The 23,122-nt window shown below is 42.4% G+C and overlaps 1 protein-coding gene across 3 annotated transcripts in view; it reads right to left on the bottom strand.

The window, feature by feature from the left end:
- The window catches only part of znf385c (zinc finger protein 385C), a 62,934-nt gene that overhangs the window by 18,563 nt on the left and 21,249 nt on the right, over positions 1-23,122 (bottom strand). For all 3 annotated transcript variants that reach the window (XM_079831508.1, XM_079831507.1, XM_079831506.1), the window contains exons 2-4: positions 18,567-18,709; positions 16,827-16,937; positions 1,824-2,052 (exon numbers count right to left, since the gene is read on the bottom strand). In XM_079831508.1, coding sequence (XP_079687634.1) covers positions 1,824-2,052; positions 16,827-16,937; positions 18,567-18,709 — 483 coding nt within the window. The remainder of the gene's footprint in view (positions 1-1,823; positions 2,053-16,826; positions 16,938-18,566; positions 18,710-23,122) is intronic.

The following is a 23,122-nucleotide window of genomic DNA, read 5'->3' as shown; positions in this document are numbered from 1 at the left end:
ATAGAGTTTGGGCAGAAGAGAAGAAGAAAGAGTTTAAAAGGGATGAAAAGGTAGAGATTATTAGAGAGGGATAGCTCAAAGCTGTCTGTCGGCTTGTTGTTCTGCTCTCTGCCACAGTACTTGCCCATGACAAGAGAAAAGTGAAGTCCTTTAGTAAGAAATTAAATCGCCTCAATCCACAGGATAGATCATGAAGAACAGGACTGGAAGATATTCACAGCCGTCAAGGAACTACAGGCAAGCTAAATGCAAGATTTTTCAAAACCGCATTTTAAAATAAAAATGACAAAAGTAAAAATTTCTCCAGACACTTAGTCTCACAATAACACTGGCCCAGATATTCACTCTGCATTTTATTTTGGCCTTTCCAGTAGGTCTTTTAAAGGGGTCATGACATGAGAAATCCTTGATCTTTTGGCATGTAAGAGGTCTTTGTACCATTAATACATTCTGAAAGTTCCATAACTTAAAACATCCTCGTCATCAATAAAAAAGTGATCAGTGATTTCTGATTAGATTCCTGCTTTCTCTTAGAAGCATGAAAATAATCAGTTTTTTTTAAATTGTGATTAAACTCAAAGAATGCTCCCTTTATAATGGCTGAAGGTGTCAATCACACACTGTGAGTTTATCTGGACACTTGCCAAAACTGCCATTATAATGAAAGACGCTGTACCACTGCACAATGAAGCTCTTACTGCATTCATATTGATATCGTGTTTGTTGTTAGTTGTGGTGAAAGCATTTTGTGAGAGAAATCGCGTTGCAATGACGAGATCACTGCATTCACACGATCAACAGACTCTGTCTACTTTTACTAAAACATAGTAAAAGTATTTGAGAGGGGTTCCACTTGTAATACCTATTTCAAATGCAAAGATGTCAGCCAATCACAGCAGTGGGCGTTTACACTGAACTCTCACAGCAGACACGACCCTTCCAACAGAGTTTTTTAGCCAGAGGGCTAAAATCAGGATAGAAAAATGCCTTTTATTTCTAAATTATGAGAAATTATGATAAACTAAAAATATAAGTGCACCTCAGGAAACATTATAGCTACAATAAAAAAAAATATATATTTTTAAAAATCCACGTCATGACCCCTTTAATGATTATTAATCAGTAGCTAAATACATAATATTATATAAAAATATACAATATATTTTATTTAATATTCAAGAACTGTTTTCAACATTGATAATAATAATAAATGTTTCTTGAGCAGCAAATTAGCATATTAGAATGATTTCTGAAGGATCATGTGACACTGAAGACTGGAGTAATGATGCTAACAATTCAGCTTTGAATCACAGGAATAATTGTATTTTAAATTATATTCAAAATACGAAAAAAGTTATTTTAAATTGTAAAAATATTTCGCAATAATTCTGTTTTTGCTGTATTTTGGATCAAATAAATGCAGCCTTGGTGAGCAGAGGAGACTTCTTTCAAAAACAATAAAAATAGTACAGTTTACAAACTTTTGACTGGTAGGGTATATATTTATACACACACATTTATGTGTGTGTGTGTGTGTACTCATGTTTTCCAACAAATAACAAATAAGCCTGCTTTCTCATAGCCGTTTAAAAGTTTGTATATACGCAGACACATGCAGCCTATAATAATGATCCCAAGTCTTATCCAACAATATTTCAAGCCAAATATTCTCTGATTCTCTACACAATCTGAAAGATATCAAATCACAGAAGTTAAATGCGTTGCAAATTCGTTTTATGCTATCTGTAACACATTTTAATCACGTTTTCGTAAAGCAACAAAAATGCCAACTCACATGGCTAATTGTCGGTTAGTTCACTTACTTCCCTCAACGGCGGTGTCATCCAGCAGAGCAGGAAGTGGATCCGGAGTGCTCGTTTTCACTCTGTTGCCATCTCTCTCCCGGTCCCTCTCTCTCTCCTTCTCTCTGTCTCTGTCTCGGTTGTGATGCGCGTTGTCGAGTTGTCGTCTCTGCTGTTTGTTCTTCTGAGCCTCTAATGCCTTCAGCTTACGAGCATGTTTATGGCCTTTATAATGAGCCTCAGCCTGATTCTAGAGAATGACAGATAGAGAGATAGATAGAGAGATAGAGAGAGAGAGAGAGAGAGAGAGAGAGAGAGAGAGAGAGAGAGAGAGAGAGAGAGAGAGAGAGAGAGAGAGAGAGAGAGAGAGAGAGAGAGAGAGAGAGAGAGAGAGAGAGAGACTGTAAAAGGACTGTAAACCTTTATGGAGCTTCTTACATTTACACAGTGTTGCCAAAGTTACTTTGAAAAAGTAACTTAGTTACTTTACAGATTACTTGATTTTAAAAGTAACTAAGTTACTTTACAGATTACTTGATTTTAAAAGGAACTAAGTTAGATTACAAGTTACTTTATTAGTTACATTCATCAGTTGCCGACAACACCTCTGCAGCCTCAACATAAAAATGACAACCGTTTTTGCCAACACTTTATTGGAAAGTGCATTTTTAACAGTAACGTCAACAATGTATCTCCTGAAATTGTATCTCAAAAAAAAAATCTTGACTAATTTGATAAAATCTAAACATGTTAATGAAAAGGTACAAATTACTTTGTGTTCTTATTAAATACATTTATGAAAAACAATTTATATTTAATTTTTAATTTATATTTATATATGAATGTAAATAATGATATGGGCCTACACAAATTACAAGATTGATATTTTATTGTAAACGTAATGTGCAGCTCTGTAAAGGGACAACAAATATATGATCGATACATGAGAACAATATATATTTTTAATAATCTTTAAGTGCACAAAACTGAAAATATATGAAACGCTTCAAAACAGAGCGGCAACAAAGCGCTTATGCGCATCCCGGGTGCAGAATGATGCGCTTAAAGCAACATGGAATCAGAGGGTGCAGTGCAGTGCGAGTGCACATTGAAGAGTTCACGGCATAAAGAGAAGATGAGCGTTGAGCCCACAAATCCTAGTGTACTATGTAGCCTATATCGGTCCAAACATTCACTGATTATTTGTTTCTTCACAGTTTTAAATTCCGGTTATTGTGCGTGTGATGCTAATTAATAGTCCCTGTGTTGTCACCTGGGTAGCGAGCACAACATCTTTCAGAAACCGCTAGATAAACTCCAGGAAGATAAATTATTTTATCAACATATCAAGTATTATAACGGTAATATATCATATGGAGTGAGCTTTACCGTGCTGCTGCTGACTGGAACCGAACGCGACGCGCAGTTTTGCTGAACGGAGAATGATTGACAGCTACAGCGGAGGAAAGACATTCAGCTATGGAATGGCTTCAGATGACTTTGTAGGCTACTAGCAAATCATAATATACTAATAATGATTGCTGAAGGATAATGTGACAATATATATTTCTGATGATTATTTAATTATCACGACATGCCTAATCTGAGCAAGTGACTGCCTGTCTTGAGTTCCCTTTCGAGGGAACTCGCACTGCATCGGGACGACGCTTTGGGGATGCTCCCTTAGCATCAGCGAATCTGAAACCAGAATGCCAACTAGGCCAATCCGATTGGCGTGCGTGATGACGTCATCGTGACGGCATACCCGGAAGTATAAAAGGGGTGCTGGAACGTAATGGCGGTAGTTATTGCTCTTCAGCAAGCGCTATCTGTAAACTGTCTGTCTATTTACTGTTGTTTGTCAGTGAAAGTGTGTGAGAAAGTATGGAAAGTGAGAGAGTGAAAGAATTCAAACAGTGTGTGCATCCGTGTCCCAGGTTCATGTCGGGCTCGGATACACACCTGCTTTGTGTGCACTGCCTGGGCGTCCAGCATGCCCAAGCGGCTCTCGAGGGAGCCGCTTGTGAGCACTGCGAGAAATTGACGCTCAGGGTGCTTCGCTCTCGGCTGGCTGCGTTTGATGAGGCCGGCCAGCCTCGTGAGCCCCGTGGTTCTGGACCCGCAGTCGCTGAGGCGGCTCGGCGTCGCAGATCATGGGGCTCACAGCGGGATTTGTCAGAGGGTTTCGGGACTGCTGCGGCACTTTCCCGATCCTCCTCTGACAGTTCCAAGGATCTTCCTCCCCGTGTGGAAGCCCGCTCTGCGGCTTCTTCCCCCGGGGTGGGAGGTCCGGTGCTTGTTCTCTCCGGTTCCGAGGAGCCGGAGGAAATAGGCACCGAGGCGGGGGATGAAGCAGGAATTGTTTCATCACTTCATCCACCCGCCCAAGAGGAGCTGGTTGAGGTGTTGACCCGGGCAGTGGCCAAATTAAATATAAGTTGGCCACAAGAGGCTCCGGAAATCCAGCCACCCAGCAGGCTGGATGACCGGTTCCTCTCACACCGGGTTCAAACACCTCGCCGGGGCCTGCCTTTTTTCCCGGATCTACACACCGAGGTGTGTAGATCATGGAAACGGCCCTATTCCTCGCGTGTTTCCAATCCTCCAGTGTTGGATTATTCCAATGTTCTGGGGGCACGCGAGGCGGGCTATGGGGCGATGCCTCGGGTGGAGGAAGCTCTCGCGAGCTATCTTTCACCCGACTCTGCATCGTCCCTCAAGGCTCCGGTTTTGCCCACCAAACCCTGTCGGGATACCTCATCTTTGGTGGGCAAAGCATATATGGCGGCTGGTCGGGCTGGTGGTTCCCTGCACACACTATCAATTCTGCAGGCCTACCAGGCCGACCTCCTTAAGGAGTTGGACGAGGGAGATGGTCCCTCTCCGGAGGACATTCTGGAACTGAGGAAGGCTGCAGATTTGTCTCTCCGCGTCACCAAGGAGACGGCCCGCGCTATCGGCCGCTCCATGGCTTCCATGGTGACCGTGGAGAGACATCTCTGGCTGAATCTGTCGGGGATAAAGGAGAAGGATAGAGCTTTTCTCCTGGACTCCCCGATCTCGCCTTCTGGACTGTTTGGAGACGCGGTTAACACCGTCGTTTCCAGACACCAGGAGGCGAAGAAACAGTCGGCAGCCTTCCACCAGTATCTCCCTCGCCGCTCTAAACCTGGGAAGGCTGGCCCTAGCGGGCAGCCTCAGCCGTCATCCAGCTCCTCGCACCGGAAGGTGCAAAAGGAGAGCGTCGCTTCTAGAGCCCCTCCCCCGGGAGCCTGGCAACAGAGGCGGCGCTCTCAGCAGCAGCCTTCAGCTCCTAAGGGCGATCTTCGGAACGTCCTTCAGGCGCGGAAGGTTGCTGGGAAGAAGTCCTAGCCACGGCAGGGCTTCTAAGAGCGGTCCCCCCCGCGGAGAAACAACCGAGGTTGTTTCCTCCGCGGCGCTCTGGGGAAATCGATGTGGTAATCCCGCCGTCTATGACGCTTCGGGCCACATCGATTTCCCGCGAACGCATGCTGCACCAGCCGCCTCTGGAAAGACCTGCGGCTGGTCAGCTCGCGCGTCCGCACACGGAGAACCGTTCCCAACTACTTCCTGCCGGTCAGCCGCTTCAGGAGGTTGGGAACGGGAACCGTGTAACACCCGACGCCAGCCTCGAGAGTTCCCTTAGTAGATTATTTCGGCGCATGGAAATGCCTTCCGAATATTTCTACGTGGGTCCTGCGTACTGTAGAAAAGGGGTACAAACTGCAGTTCGGTTTTCCTCCTCCACAATTCAGGGGGTTATACTGGACAGCAGTGATACCCGAGCAGGTTCGGGTAATGGAACTAGAAGTAAAAACTCTTCTAGCGAAGGAAGCCATAGAGCGTGTTCCTCCGTTGGAAAGAGAGTCCGGGTTCTACAGCCGGTACTTTATAGTTCCCAAAAAGGATGGAGGGTTGCGTCCGATTATAGATCTGAGGGTTTTGAATCTATCTCTGAGGAGCTTCAGGTTCAAAATGCTCACTATTCCCATGATCGTGAGTCAGATCCAGTCCGAGGACTGGTTCGTCACAATAGATCTAAAGGACGCATATTTCCATGTCTCCATCCTCCCATGTCACAGGAAGTACCTGAGGTTCGCTTTCGGGGGCGAAGCGTACCAATATCGAGTGCTTCCCTTTGGCCTAGCCCTCTCCCCACGCACGTTCACGAAGTGCATGGATGCAGCTCTGGCTCCAATGAGACTTCAGGGCATCCGTGTGCTGAATTATATCGACGACTGGCTCATACTGGCCCAGTCGTACGAGGTGGCGGTTCGGCATCGAGATGTCGTTCTGAAACACATGAAATGCTTGGGGCTGAGACTCAACACGAAAAAGAGCGTGTTGACGCCGTCCCGGAGGACTACGTTCCTCGGGGTCGTGTGGGACTCGACAACGATGCGGGCACGATTGTCTCCCGCGCGAGTCGAGACCATACGGGCGATGGTCTCAGGAATAAGGCTAGGCCACAACATCACTGTGAAGCACTTTCAAAGAGTGCTGGGTCACATGGCAGCAGCGTCCAACGTAATACCTTTTGGCCTGCTGTACATGAGACCCATCCAGTGGTGGTTGAAAACCAAGGGGTTTTCCCCCAGAGGGAATCCTTTCCGTATGATCAGGGTAACGCGCAATTGCTCTCGTTCCCTAGCCATATGGAAGAAACCTTGGTTTCTGTCCCAAGGGCCAGTGTTGGGAGCGTCTTGTTGCCGGAAATCCGTTTCAACAGACGCCTCCCTCACTGGCTGGGGCGCGGTCATGGACGGCCGCTTTGCGAGGGGCCCATGGGAGAGCCGTCATTCCTCCTGGCACATAAATTGCCTGGAGATGATGGCGGTCTACAAAGCTCTCAGGAGCTTTCTCCCGCACCTCCGCGGCCAGCATGTCCTGGTACGGACAGACAATACGTCTGTCGTAGCGTACATCAACCGCCAGGGGGGACTGAGGTCGCGCTTTCTGTACAGGATAGCACGCCGAGTCCTCCTGTGGACCCAGGGGAAACTGTTGTCCATCAGGGCAATGTATGTCCCGGGGGTCCAAAATCAGGGAGCAGACATCCTGTCGAGGCAGGGGCTGAGGCCCGGGGAGTGGCGACTCCACCCAGAGGTGGTGGAGGCCATATGCAAGAGGTTCGGCCCAGTGGAAGTGGATCTGTTTGCGTCTCGAGAGACGTCCCACTGTCCACTGTGGTTTTCCCTCACGCATCCAGCTCCGCTGGGGCTGGATGCCATGGTGCAGACGTGGCCGAGGCTGCGTCTGTACGCATTTCCCCCGATTGCTCTGCTCCCGGGAGTCCTGGAAAGGGTCCGTCGACAGGGGGTCAGTCTACTTCTGGTAGCACCCCGTTGGCCGACTCGAGTTTGGTTCTCGGATATCATAGCTCTGCTAGCAGGTCAGCCGTGGGAGATTCCTCTGAGGAGGGATCTCCTATCTCAGGCGGCGGGTACGATATTTTACCCCCGCCCGGAGATTTGGAACCTATGGGTCTGGCCCCTGAGGGGACCAGGTACATAGAGGCTGGCCTATCGGCGGAGGTGATAGAGACCTTACTCAGCTCCAGGGCTCCGTCTACGAGGAGACTGTACAGCCTCAAGTGGAATGTATTTTCCACTTGGTGCAGAGAACGTGAGGTGGACCCAGTTAACTGCCCAGTGGCTTCAGTGCTGGAGTTCCTCCAAGATCGTTTTTCTGCAGGGCTTACCCCGTCCACACTCAAGGTGTACGTGGCTGCCATTGCGGCTTTCCACACTCCTCTGGGTGATGGGCCTCTGGGTAGGCACCAGTTGGTTGTACAATTCCTCCGTGGGGCTCGGAGGATGAGGCCTGCGGCTCGGACCAGAGTTCCAACCTGGGACCTGGCAGTGGTTCTCGAAGGATTGGCTGAGGCCCCCTTCGAACCATTGGAGTCGGCTGGACCAAAGGATCTGACCCTTAAGGTGGCTTTTCTCCTTGCCATTACCTCTCTCAGGAGAGTGGGAGATCTCCAGGCCTTGGCGGTAACGCCGACCTGCCTGGAGTTTGCCCCGGGAGGAGTAAAGGCCATCTTACACCCTAGGCCGGGCTACGTGCCTAAGGTGCCATCAAGGGTGGTCAGGTCATTGGTCCTGCAGGCTTTTCATCCTCCGCCTCATGTGACGGCGGAAGAGGGGAGACTTCACCTACTCTGCCCGGTTAGGGCGCTCAGAGTTTATTTGGCGAAGTCTGCACAGTGGAGGAGATCACAACAACTGTTGGTGTGTTTTGGCTCACCTAAGAAGGGATTGCCTGCGTCCACTCAGACAATCAGTAATTGGATTGTCCAGGCGATTACCATGGCCTATCAGGTGCGCAGTTTGCCTTCACCTGTGGCTGTGAGGGCTCATTCCACCAGAGGCATGGCCTCTTCGGTGGCCCTTCTTTCTGGGGTCCCCTTGCAGGATATCTGCGAGGCGGCCGGGTGGGCTACCCCACACACTTTTATCAGGTTTTATAGCCTGGATCTCCCTACGACGCCTGGTGCTAGGGTGCTCCAGTCCTAGCTGTGCCCGGTTTCCGGCTTCACACTAGGGCAGGCGCTACCCTTCGGTGTGGCCTAGTGGGTACTCGTTCCCCAAAGCGTCGTCCCGATGCAGTGCGAGTTCCCTCGAAAGGGAACTGCTCGGGTTATGTATATAACCCTTGTTCCCTGAGAAGGGGAACGAGCACTGCATCCCGACGCCACACCTTGGCGCGCCTGGAGCGCATGCTTCAGAGCAATTACTACCGCCATTACGTTCCAGCACCCCTTTTATACTTCCGGGTATGCCGTCACGATGACGTCATCACGCACGCCAATCGGATTGGCCTAGTTGGCATTCTGGTTTCAGATTCGCTGATGCTAAAGGAGCATCCCCAAAGCGTCGTCCCGATGCAGTGCTCGTTCCCCTTCTCAGGGAACAAGGGTTATATACATAACCCGAGCAGTTTTGTCGACAGACGGAGGCGACCACCTCGTAATTCTCTATGCCGGAAAACCCTGCTGAGACTAAACAAGAAAGCAAAAATATATATTTTTACTAAGGAAAATGACAAAAATAGTAACTCACATTGACTTGGATAAGTTACTTTAATCTGATTACTGGTTTGGAAATAGTAACGCGTTAGATTACTCGTTACTGGAAAAAGTAGTCAAATTAGAGTAACGCGTTACTAAGTAACGCGTTACTGGCATCACTGCATTTACAGATGCATGCAGGTATACACACTACCAGTCTGAGTTGAGTAGATCTTGTTTTATATGCCTACATTTGAATGTCCTTACAACACTACAATTTTATTAGATATGTATTGAATTATTACAAACTTTAATAAAGCTCTGAGCATACATGAGAACACATCGTAGGATGCACATCAAAAATTTGTGTGCAAAACTGTTATTAAGGCTAAAAGCAAAAACTGTAAGATATTTTTGATTTGTTATAGTTACCGTGACTTTTTAAAATGGAATATTGAAGTATTTATTGCAGTATATACATCAATATATATATTTTTTAATTCATGTGCTCTCATAACGTTTAATCAAAATAACTTTCACTCCCTCTTGCAATGACATCTCTTCTGGCGCAAAGGCAACCTGTCACCACAACCATCCAATTAATTCCTGATGGACAAAATCAAGTCCCGTCCAACATTTTTTCTTGTTCAAGAAGCCAATCCGCTCAGATATACACTGATGAGCTAAAACATTATGACCAGTCACAGGTGAAGAGAATAGCATTGATCATCTCCTAACAAGGCCACATATTAAGGACTCGGTAAGCAAACAATCTCATAATCAATGTGTTGGGTGCAGGAGAAACAGGCAGGAATAAAGATCTGAGTGACTTTGACAAGCACTAAATTGTTATGACAAGGTGACTGGGTCAGAGTATCTCAGAAACGGCAAGGCTTGTGTCTTGCTACCGGTCAGCAGTAGTGAGAATTTACCAACACTGGCCCGAGGAGGGACAAACCACAAACCGGAGACAGGGTGTTGGGCGCCCAAGGCTCATCAATGCATGAGAGCAAGGGAGGCTATCCCGTCAGGTCCAAGCCAACAGAAGTGGCACAAGTCACACAAAATATTAATGATCGTTATGGGAGGAATGTGTCACAACAAACTCTGACCAGACCAATCAGAGTGCCCATGATGACCCCTGTCCACCGTTGAATCGCCTACAATGGGCACAAGAGCGATGTACCTGGAGCTTGGAGCAGTGGAAGAAGGTCACCTGGTCTGATGGGTCCCGTTTTCTTTTACATCACTTGGATGGCTTTGTATGCATGTGCCGTTTACCCAGGGCAGGGGTGGCACCAGGATGCACTGTGGGTCGACGACAAGCCGATAGAGGGAGTCTGATGCTCTGGGTAATGTTCTGCTGGGAAACCCTGGGTCTGGCCATTCATGAGGATGGAAATTTGACACGTGCCACCTACCTAAACAGTTGCAGACCAGGTAACCCACTTCATGACAATGGTGTTCACTGGTGAAAGTGGCCTCTTTAAGCAGAATAACGCACCCTGCCACACTGCACACATTGTTCGGGAGTGGTTTGAGGAACATGTTGAAGAGTTCAAGGTGTTGCCCTGGCCTCCAATTTCCCCAGATCTCAATCCAATCATGGCGACTCCACTTCGCAACTTACTGGATTTGAAGGATCTGATGCTAACATCTTGATACCAGATACACCACAGGACAACTTCAGGGGTCTTGTAGAGTCCATGTTTCGGCAGGTCGGCACTGTTTAGGCAGCATGCGGAGGACCAACAGCATATTAGGAAGGTGGTCATAATGTTTTAGCTCATCTGTGTATATGACACAATATAGAGAAGAAAACACTATAGAGATTTCCATTTCATGCCGCTTTTTTGGTCACTACATTATTCTCATACTTCAGTTTGTGTTATTTCATAGTTTTGGTCTCCTGACAATTATTCTTAAATGTGGAATATACAGTATATAATAAAAAAAATTGCAAGTGGGTCCAAATTTTTGACTCTTTTTGATTTTTGATAGCTTACATGGCAACACATATATGTATATAAACATGTTTATAGTGATAATTGAATGTGTACCCACACACACACACACACACACACACACACACACACACACACACACACACACACACACACACACACACACACACACACACACACACACACACACACACACACACACACACACACACACACACACACACACACACACACACACACACACACACACACACACACACACACACACACACAGCAAGGGCAGAGTCTGCATGAGCGTGATAAGAGTAAATGCCCAGCAGAGGGCCTGAATTTCAATTTCAGGTGTCAAATTGAGCACACTTTATAATTATAATTACACTGTTGATAACAGTACTGTTTGAGTGTGAGAGATAGTGAATGGCATTGTTATGTATTCAAAGACACACACACGCTTGTTGGCTAGTATTCTGTTTCAACACTACACCACTTCAAGCTAAAACGTGAATGTTTCTAGACTCACTCCAGCAATCATCTAGAGCTGTAATCCAGATTTCTGCTGAAATGTACTGTAATAATTCAGCATGTAATTAAAGTGAACATGAGCAGTTGACATGCTGAGCAGTGAATCCCTTATTGCATTCTGAATCATTTAAAAAAATCGATTTGATTTTTGAAAATCCCATTAACGCTGTTTAAAAAGCATAGAAATAACATTGAAAATTGTGAATGGAATGGCAGTTGGTTAAAGTTTTTCAAATTGCAAATCAAAGCTGACACCCAGTTCATCAAACAAATCTCAGGCTAATATCAGCACAGAAATGAGTCTGTGGGCCCAGAGGGAGTAATCAACCCTCTAAAATCCTCTTAAGTACTTAGCAGATGACCCTCATCCAGGGACAGGGGGAACAACAGGGGGATCTGCTCTGAACAGATGTTTATATAACAAATGAATACCTTTATTCAGCAAGGATACAATAAATTGACCAAAAGTGACAGTAAAATAATTTATTATGTGACAAAAGATTTCTATTTCAAATAAATTAATCAAAGAATTAAAAAAAAAAAAAAAAAAAAAAGGATCATGATATCCACAGAACAATGAAGGTTTTCAACATTGATCATTTCCCCTCTGGGATTAATAAAGGAAGTCTAAGTCTAATAATAAGAAATCAGCATATTCAAACGATCTGTGAGGTAGAATAAATCAAATCTTTACAGAATGGCAAAATAGTGAGAGTAAGTGGAGACAAGAAGAGACAGACAGACAAGCTAACAGAGAAACCAAAACAGAGAGACAGAGAGGTAGAGTGTTGTATGTGAACCACAAGCAGTGGGAATCTAATGAGCAACTGATAGAGTTTCAGACGTCTAACTGAGCAAACACTGTTGGGTTTCTCTCTCAGAATATATCTGGGCTAAAAATGCCCCAAAGCAGTGAAAACTGAACAGCAGAACAGAACCGCAAGTGATGTCCCTAATCTATACGTTTTTCCACAGCTCATCAGGAACATACAAATACACTATTTTTAAGTGCACAGGTTCATTTTCATGACTAAACATCTAACACTAGTAATCATTTTATATTGTTCTATTCTTCTATATCCTTACATTTTCAGATGTAGCTAACACTCTGGGGAACTTCTGTTCTCTCTCTCTCTCTCTCTCTCTCTCTCTCTCTCTCTCTCTCTCTCTCTCTCTCTCTTTATATATATATTATATATTTTTGTTGAAAGCTGATGGCTGAGAAAGGCTTCAGATAGGCCTCCATTCAGTACATTAATCCTCCCAAGACCCATAAAAGGCACTAAAAACGTCGTTACAAAGTCCATCTCACCACAGTGGCTCTACAATAATCTTACGATGCGACGACAATAGTTTTTGTGCGCAAAAAAAAATCAAAATAACACCTTTATCCAACTTGTTATTGTCTTCTGTGTGTGCCTCCACGACGCATATTCTCGCGTTTCCACCGAAATTACCCGTAACAATTTGTACCAAGAACTTTTTTTACAGGAACTTTTTCCCCCCATACCTGCTACAGTCTGCGTTTCCACTGCGGTCAAAAGTACGGTGAAAATGAAGCAAATTAGTCCGTGGGACTGCGCGCGACTGTTCCTCCCAGTCACAGACGGACAGGCATCATTTTTGTGCGATACTGTCTGCAACAATAACAAGTATGCAGGAGATTCAAGCTGTGCTGCTTTTGCTGGTTATATTGGTTTACTAAAGAGGTAATTAACAAAACGATGGAAAAGAGTGTATTCTGAAAGCTAGTAAAGCTAGATTTTAAATAAGACAACGTTTGTTATCAACTATTACGGACATTGACCATGAGATTGCTGAGACGAACGCGCGCCATTGGACAGAAAGAGCAAGACTGATATTTACTGAACGCAGAACAAACCTCGCAAAAGACTTTTAAAAATGGCGGTTGAAATAAAATGCTGCGTGAGCTCAACCAAACAACATGTTCAGCGCCCAAGTTCCACCCCCGAAAGTTCCTGAATTTTCCTGAGCAGGGACTTTCGGAGGGGGAAATATTTAGCCGGAACTTCAGTTAGACCCTGGTTCCTGGGGTCGAAACACACCGAGTACCACCCCAAAATCCTAGTTCCTGGGGAAAGTTCCTGCGGTGGAAACGCGGCTTTAGACGCATTTGTGTGCACGCTTCAGACGTGTCAGTCAGCACGAGTAAGATCATTTTGTTTACATCAGCATGAGTTTGAAAATCAACTATGAATCGCTATGAATATATTTATAAAGTTGGAATGATGCGCTTTAAAACGATACCAAACTTGTGCTGAGTGGAAGCACCAGTGGTCAAGAAGAAAGGCAAGAAAAACAGCATTTTTTTGTGGACAAGGGAAAGGTAGTCCTCTCAGAAAACATACAAATAAAGATACTTTTAGATGTTTAATTGCTATTTGGAGCATTGGGATCACTAGACGGGGGCTTAATCCACTCATTTTTTTGTGAAAACTTCAAATTCGACCAAATTGTAAATTTTTCACTTGTTTTGCCTGTAGCTCGAAATTAGCCAGTGCGCATTCCGACTCATTTTGCCAGCACGGGTCACATTTATAAATTAAATGCTGCTGTTGATTATTGCTGCTGCAGAGCAAGTATGAACTTTCTATGGCTAACAGATACACAGACACGCTGCTGTGAGCATGAAAAAGATGCTGCTGCATAAATAGACACAAATAAATCTCCCAAGAAAGCAGGAATGTGTGTGTGCATGTGTTTGTCCTGGAAGCTGTTTGGTCAATATTCCAATCACTAGCTTTATCAATGTTGGCTGAATGCTGAATATTAAAGGTCCCGTTTTTCGTGTTTTTTTGAAGCGTTGATTGTGTTTACAGTGTGCAATATAACATGTGTTCATTCATATTTTATGTGTAAAAAAACACAGTATTTTTCACACAATTTACTTATCTGTATACCGCTGTTTTCACTGTCCTCAAAACGGCCTGAGAATTTCCTCGTTCTATGAAGTCCCTCCTTCAGAAATACGTAACGAGTTCTGATTGTGCCAGCGGTTCCTGTGTTGTGAATCGACAGCAGCTTAGGGCACGTTGCCCGGGAAGGTCACTCCTCTTACCATAACGGGGAGATGAACGCGCTCAAACTACAGCCCCTGAAGGCCAAACAAAGGTGATTTGACTCCGGGATGAAAATAACAGCGTCTGAACGACATGACGACAAACGCAACCGAACCGAAACGAACGCAACACTTCCTCTTCTCCACGTGGGAGAGCAACAAGACCACGCCCCCTTTTTCGCGTATTCTTGTGGGCGGAGGTTAGTCAACAAACTGCTCTACTGACGTAATTAAAGCAGGAAATACCAGGATGTAGTCCAAACCGGCCGTTCGCTGTAGGCTTTGAAAGGGAACTTCTGTCAAATAAAAGATCTCGCTTGGCATTGAACTTTGAGCTTTATAATTTTACAGGTATTATTTATGCTCTAACAGCAACATTACACACTAACTAAAGTTTGAAAAATGGGATCACGAAGAACGGGACCTTTAAATTACAATTTTACCAGTGGTGGGCTGTCAGGGCCATCAGGGCCTTCTCTGCTGGCCCTGTTAAAATCAAAAATATATATTTTTTCATAATTAAATTAAATGAATGTGTGTCTGAACGTGTCTAAATTAAATTACTGTCTATTTCAGTACGTTACAATTATACTTTCAGAAAGAATGTGGTTATTTTTTGTGTGGCTGAGCTGTATTTTCTATATGTCATCGTCTAAATGCATCACATTTCCGTGGACCAGCACAATTAGTATAGCTAGGCTTACATTGAAGCTGCCATTTTCCATTTGATCATAACTTTGGCTGACGTGTGTCATCAGCCAATCAGATTTTGATGTGTAGTGATAGAACGCCCCAGAGGCCCAGCGATGTGTCGGCGCTACCCCCCGCTGATGTCATCAGCCGTTTTAACTTTTGGCGGGTTGCGAGCGATCAAAGTGAAATAAGCTATGGCCGCTGCTTTCACACCTCTTATCGATCCTGTTTTCGATTTCCTTCGCGTGCCTTTTTCAAGGCGATCGTGTGTGTGTGTGTGTGTGTGGTGTTGTTGTGGCGGCGGCGTGGGGTGTGTTGATCGTTAGTGAAGGCCCTGACTGAAACCCCACGGTACGCTACGGAATTTTACACATTAACTTTATAAATATATATATGTTAACAAAACACTGCATGAGCAACACTGACAAAACAGTTCCCCCAAAAATGAAAATACGGTCATCAAAATTCTTGCAAACCACCCTGAATCTTATCAAGTGTCGCTCAAAGGCTGACAGACGCTATAAGTGAGTGAGACATAACTGTTTATGACAACACAAGCAGCATGAATCTGGCAAGGGAGATAAGAATGCCTTCCTTTCTCATGCACATCCTCTCATCTGCATGGATCTTCTCTCCTTTCACACATGGCTGTCCAGCACAGCACTAGACTTGCCAGAAACAACAAAGGCTGTTAAAGCTGTGCTGCACTGTTGAGTCATTTACATATAGTAAACATACATAAAAAGCCATACTCTAAACCCGTATAGTGTATTCCACAGCAATGATAAATGGATAAAGGATGAGGGCCTGTTTTCTCATCAAAAAAGGGACAAACAATAACCATGAGAGTAGTTCTTATGACACGCAATATACTTCAAGTCTTCCTAACAATATCTTTGTTTGAGGAACAGGCCGAAATTTTAGTCATTATGCACTATTAATTGTGAATATCAAATGTCAAATGTGAATGAGATTTCAGAGCTGTGGCAGAGGGGAAGATTTTCAGTGAATGATCCCCATTTTAGTCAGTTCTTCTCACAAAGCTTTCATATGACTCTGAAAATATAGCGTATGAGTCATATGACACTTGTATGGTGCTATTTGGTACTTGACAGCTGTGATCACCATGAAATGTTGTTCTATGAAAAAACTAATTGCATGAAGATTCTTCAAAAATTCTATTGTTCTCAATTGAAAAATAACATCATACAACTTTGGGAAAAACATGACAGTAAATGACAGAATTTTCATTTCATTTGAATGAAAATTTCTGTCCTTGATTTTATGTAGCACCAATTTTATATAAGCAATAAGAGACTCCAGGCTGTGCTACACTGTATTCAATATACAGTAACACCTTATATTGCTTAATAGGATTGGGTTACAGTTAGTCAGCAGTAATTATAATAATAATACAATAGAAGTCAATGGGAAGTACCATTTAACTAGTTAAATGTGTGTGTGTGTGTGTGTGTGTGTGAGAGAGAGAGAGAGAGAGAGAGAGAGAGAGAGAGAGAGAGAGAGGGATGTTAAAGAGACTGTGATAATTTCACATTATCAAAGACAAAATGAGAAGACCAAAGAGAGATCGAAAAACATGCCAGAAAGAAAGAAAGAAAGAAAGAAGGAATAAATGCTGTAAGGGATGAAACAGCTTTTACCCGTCCAGCGTGATGTTCACTGTCTGTCATCACAACTGTGGAGGGTAAAACACACACACACTACACACTAACCGTGGAGTTGAAGCGCAGGTGGCAGATATTGCATGAGATGACCTGTTTTTTCTTCAGGGACTGAGGAACACCAAACGTATGGTTTATCACAGCCTTCTGCACCGGATCCATCTGAGGGAAGGGTGAGAAAATTATGTTAAATGGACTGAGAAAAAAAAATGATTTGGACAAATCACTTTCTTCCAATCAACAGACTCTCTCTCCGCTCATTCAAACAGATTCTTTCCATCCCAGCGGCGCTCAGAGCAACCCTGAACCTGACGCCCGGGGGCCGAGGGACTTTCCCCTGACACTCCTCGCCATGGGAATGTACACCACATCACAAAGACTCTGCAGCTGGTCGCACGTCTATTTGTTTTAGAGCCTCGAGAATGTTCTTCTTGTTCATCCGCAGTCATCCCTGACCGTCTGGGACACTGCCAGGTCAATGTGTGTGTGTGTGTGTGTGTGTGTGTGTGTGTGTGTGTGTGTGTCAGTGAGTGTATGTGTCTGATGAAGTTGAGTACTGGAGAGGGTCAAGACATAAGCATGATATTACTGCAGGAACAAAGGAGATGAGATGAGAAAAGAGATGAGAGGAGAGGATGATGAGCTGAGCCAAATTAAATAAAAAAACTGCAGTAAAAGATTACACAAAACAAGAAGAAAATACGTGTGATGAGATGAGTAGAGAAAATATGCAATAAAGAGATGAAAATATATGATGAGAAGAGCAGAGATGAGATGAGGTGAGAAGAAACATGAAAAGAGGAGAGGCAAGAAGACCCTAGAACAGAAGAAGTGATGAGAGAAGAGATAAGAAAATATGACATGAGAAGTGGAGCAATATCAAGAGAAGTAATAAGTAATATCAAGAGAAGAGAAACAAAAAGAGACAAGAAGAGAAAAGATGAGATGAGACTAGACGAGAATCAAAGCAGTCAATTCAAGAGAAGAGAGTAAAGTAAAGAGACAATAAGGAGGCAATATAAGATGAGAAGACAAATCAGCTGTGAAGAGAAAAACTGAGCAGAGAAGAGACTAGAAAAGCAAAGACAAGACAGAGAAGAGATGAGAATACTAAAGCAGCTGTGAAGCGAAGAGGAGAAGTAAGGAAAGCACAGGAAAGCAGTGGAGCTTAAGAGAGGAGAGAGGTCACTGACAGCTACTTTGCTGTAGAGACAGGGGCATTTATCACTCTAGTGTACACACACACACACACACACACACACACACACACACACACACACACACTGATCTGATCAGAGAGGGAACCAGCACCTCACTATATATATTAACAAATGCATATATGCCGTAAAGACGTGCCCTTGGTGTCTAAGATATATTATTTTGAGTCGACCTACAGTGTACTCAAAAACATAACACATGGAGAGTGTGTATGTGTGTGTCCAGAATGCAGATATCAGAAGAAAGAGAACCCTTTTGTTACACACACACACTGCCTCCAAACCTGTTCACAGAGAGTCTGAAACCGAATCTAGATCCTAATCTGAGCTGCTCCTCGAGTCTTAAATCTAAAATTACTATCTAATACAATACTCCTCTGTTTCGCGGCCCTTTTTACAAAGATTCTGCACTTTTAAAAATACCCTTCAGCCAGCTGAATCGTTCCTGACATTTAGAGCTGACATTTGGGACCCAATGCGACGCCTTTAAAATGTTCCGAGTCAACTTTAAATGATGACACACCTGGGAAGGTGAGGTTTAGAAAAATAAAACCGAGAGTGTTGATTAACTCACAGTGTTGAAGTTGGGGAACAGGCTGAGGGGGGAGGAGCCACTGAGCCGGAAGGGCAGGAAGTGTTTCAGGTCCAGAGGGGTCTGCAGCGGGCGACCCTGCACCGGTAATGAGGCCAGCAGGGGGTTCCCCTGAGCAGTCGTACCTGAAAAGCGCAAAAACAACAACTGACACATATTAGAGAAAATCGCCAATGTTAGCACAGGCAAGTGACAGGAGAATATTTAAATCAAGCAATTAGAGCACAAACACCATGATCAATGAAGAGAAGGGAGATACTTCTGAACCGCTCAATGCATATGGATTAGTTTTACGATCTCTTTATGAAGAGTCAAAGCCGTAGTTGCATAGACTGTCAATGGAAGGAAAGAAATCTCTCAGATTTCATTAAAAATATCTTCATTTGTGTTCTGAAGATTAGCGAAAGTCTTACGGTTTTCGAACGACATGAGTGCGAGTAAATAATGACAGAATTTTCATTTTTGAGAGAACTAACCCTTTAATATGAATACTTTATATTCTTACAATGAAAGGGTGCTTTTTAGGTGCAGTAACTTTTTTTTAAATTAGGAATGCACAATATATCGGCCACCATATCGTAGTGTTGTTTTTGGCGGCCTGTTTTCATTTTAGTTTTAGTCTAGTCTTTGTGTCAAGCTGTCATTTTAGTTTTTATTAGTTTTAGTCATAGTCATACTCTTTTTAGTCTAGTCAAGTTTTAGTCGACTAAAAGTCTGAGCATTTTAGTCTTATTTTAGTCAGAATTATCTATGACTATTTTCGTCTAGTTTTAGTCGACGAAAACTGATGACATTTTAGTCAAGTTTTAGTCAATGCAAATTGTATTTTAGTCTCTTTTTAGTAATGCAATTCTATTTAACCCAGTCAATGTAGTATAAGTACGTATTATAGACAAAACCAAAATCTTCTTTTAGCCAAACCCATTTCAAACAAGGTTATCTTATTATATTATTGTTACCTTAGACTCAAGAATACATCCATTCCAGACACGGAAGACGCTCTGATTTGAAGTTACAACATATTTATTTTACCAACTAAACATGTTTAAAGTACACACACATACATTTAAATAAAATAAATAAAAACATTGAGATGTCTCTTAAGGTTTGTGGTGTTTTTTCCTGTGATTTTTGTGGCCACATTTTTCCCCATCTATTTCCACAACACCCGTTTTATTTTCCACTTCAATGTAATAAAAGTTTTTCCAAATGTCTTAATAAGAATAAATGCATATTTAATTTAATAATAGGAAAATAATATCCAAATTATTATTTAATTATTTAAATATGTTTAAAATTAGACCCACATTATAGTTAAAATGTTTTTCTGTCTTGTATCTCAAAATAAATGATGTAATTTTATTCCACATGGAAATGAGTGGAAATAAGTGAATATAGCCTCTTATTCGCTTATGAGGTATTCATAATGCTGCGGTTATCTTAACATATATAATTGCTGCCGTTATAACGGCACATTTCAAATGTTTACGTGCTTTTCTTTCTTTCTTTTTTTGAGCGGTGATGAAATATCTTGCTCTTGTAAATACTTACCAATATTTCAGTAATACAAGTCTAGATCTTTAAAATGCATCCAGATAACAGCGAAGCACAACCGCACGGTGCTCTGCAGTGGCCAAAAAGGATATAAACCGTGAATTCTGAAGTGATTGAAAACTCAGAGATGTGGATTCAGACGGCACCCCACGACCTTGGTGTTTGTCAAACAGTAATTCAGTTAGGTAATTCGGCCGGAGATTTTTACACGGGTGGTGGGAGAAAAACACTGATATTCTGCATTAAGACGACAATAAAATCACTGACTAGCCCCTGTAAATGATGAAGACACCTTACGACCGCAGGACAGACAATTACCGTCCGAATAGGGCTTACGAACCCCGACTGGCCGGCCATAGGACCCGTTCACTCACCGGAGACGCCGCGCGAGTGGGGTTTGAAGAGAGTGATGTCACCTGCGTCTGAGACGCACAGAAATACTGCAAAATAAAAACACGACTTTTCGTCTCGTCTCATTTTCGTCAACGAAAATGAAGAGACATTTTAGCATGGTTTTTATTTTGTGAACCACATTTAGTCTCGTTTTTATTCGTCATCATCACATGACCAGCAATTACGTTGCGTCTCGTCTCGTTTTCGTCACGTTATAAAGGTTCGTTGACGAAGATATTTAGTCATACTTTTCGTTGACGAAAACAACACTACCATATCGGTCTCGGCCGATACATGTTCATTTTTACAAATTTGGCCGATATCTTAAAGCCAATAAATAATGGATTATTTCCTTCAGCTGAGACACTTTAGATGCGCATTGATCGCCATGACGGTTTTGGATTGCTTGAAACATGATTGGAATCACATCAAAAAGGAAAATAGAGTTAAGCGCAACATAAATATGGAATTCGATTTATTGGCCAATATATTGGTCATCAGCTTTCAAATATAAAGAATTAATGGTTGTCGGTATCGGCCAAAATGTTCATATCTGTTCATCCCTATTTTTAATTAACTTTTAGTATACCTTGTCATCTCTTTATTAATATGATGAGGTTATAAAAACGTCATAATAATTATATTTTATATAGTGTTATATGTTTTATATATATAAACTTTTACATTGAATATCATCCCAAGACTTCCGATGAAAATTTGACACTATACACATTAGTAAGAAATGTACTCAACAGAGCTTCAGTTTCCTACATTACTACCGTCCCAGATTACCCTGAGTAATACCTATAAGTACCAAATAACGTCACACTGCAAGACCACCTTACCAATGTCTACACAAAATTTAAAAGATGTAAAAGAAGAAACCACAAACCATATATATTGATATGTAACTGTAATTTGATTGACATCAAATGTCATTCGGTCCATTAATACACATCAGCAACTTATAGGCTATTATATAATAGGAATACTATTAGTATTAGCTTTGCTTGATCTATTGCTCTACAAATTATTCTACATGACTGTTTATATGGAAAAATATTGATAAATATATTGAGAAAAACATTAATAATACACAAACATAAACACACATACTCCATTGTAGACTGGACCACATTGGCTGTGTCTCGCTCAGAGAATTGGACACCATGGGATATGGGATTTTTAATGGTGTGTGTGTGTATGTTTGTGTGTGTGTGCGTCTACAGGGATATCATGTTTCTAATGGAGCAGGGATGTAGAGGTTTCTCATTTTCCAGTTGGCTGAATCTGAAATCAAGGAGCGTATAGATACTTACCCTACCACAAAGATCAATCAGTGTACACACACACACACACACACACACACACTCCACGGAGGCCTGATATCAGTCATTTAATTCTACGTCAAACTGTCACATTTCTGTGTGTGTGTGTGTGTGTGAGAGAGAGAGAGAGAGAGAGAGAGAGAGAGAGAGAGAGAGAGAGAGAGAAAGAGTACTGAAGCTTTCAACTCACAGAAGTGCAACATTAATCATAGCTCTGACAATTTATTAGAGCAAGTAAACACATAGCTCACCATACACACATGAACAGATGTGCTAGAACTGTCAGGATTAGGCCCTTCTTAGAGTACAAAAATAATATGGTGCCGCATAAAGTATCATAAAAACAGAAATCCTTTGGTCAAAAATATCATCTACTCCTATATGATTTCCCACCTTCCCTGGGACATAAAAAGAGAAGTTTAGCAGAATGTTAAAGCTGTGGTTTTTCATACAAAGAATGAAAGTGAATGGTGACCACCTGACTCATGAAGCCATATTGTTTTGTGTGAAAAAAATGAAATTTAAACATTATTCACTGATAAATCTCTTCTGCTCTCAAATTTCATTTGTCACATCACAGCAAGTTTGATGCAGTGTTGTTAATGTACCTAAAACTAAAACTATTACAAACAGTTTTCATATATTAGATATATAATAATACTTCATAAATGAAAAAAATAAAAACCTCTTACATTTAAAAAACTAAAATGAAAATGAGAAAAGTTGCTCTGGGAACTAACTGACAAGTTCAGTTGCTAATTACTATATACAAAAATGAATAAAACATAAATAGAATGATTAAATAAATAAATAAACAACATTTTAAATAAAATGAAAATATTAAAAGCTAATTTAAAACAATAAATACTATAATAGCATATAAATAATACAAAATAACATAATTCTTCAACATTATGTCACAACATAATACATGGGAATATGTGAATATCGAAGATTATCAGTGAATAATAACTGTTCAAACTTCTATTTGAATATGGATTATACCAAGTTCTATACAGGCAACTTTTTTTTTCTCCATTTTTTGAGCTTGAGACCTTGGTCATCATTCACTTTCATTGTGTAGAAAAAAGCCTGCCTAACACCCATTTTGTGTTTCATAGAAGATAAAAAGTCCCAGGGGTTTGAAACAACATGTGTGATTAAATGATGACAATTTGAGATGTTTCAGTGAAGACGCTTCAGTCCAAAAGCCTCATACAACCCCATTCCATCACATTTTCATGTCCCAAATAAATGTCTGTG

Source organism: Gobio gobio, assembly GCF_949357685.1.
Source record: "Gobio gobio genome assembly, chromosome: 1".
NCBI lineage: Eukaryota > Metazoa > Chordata > Actinopteri > Cypriniformes > Gobionidae > Gobio > Gobio gobio.
This window is presented reverse-complemented; position numbering and strand designations above follow the sequence as displayed.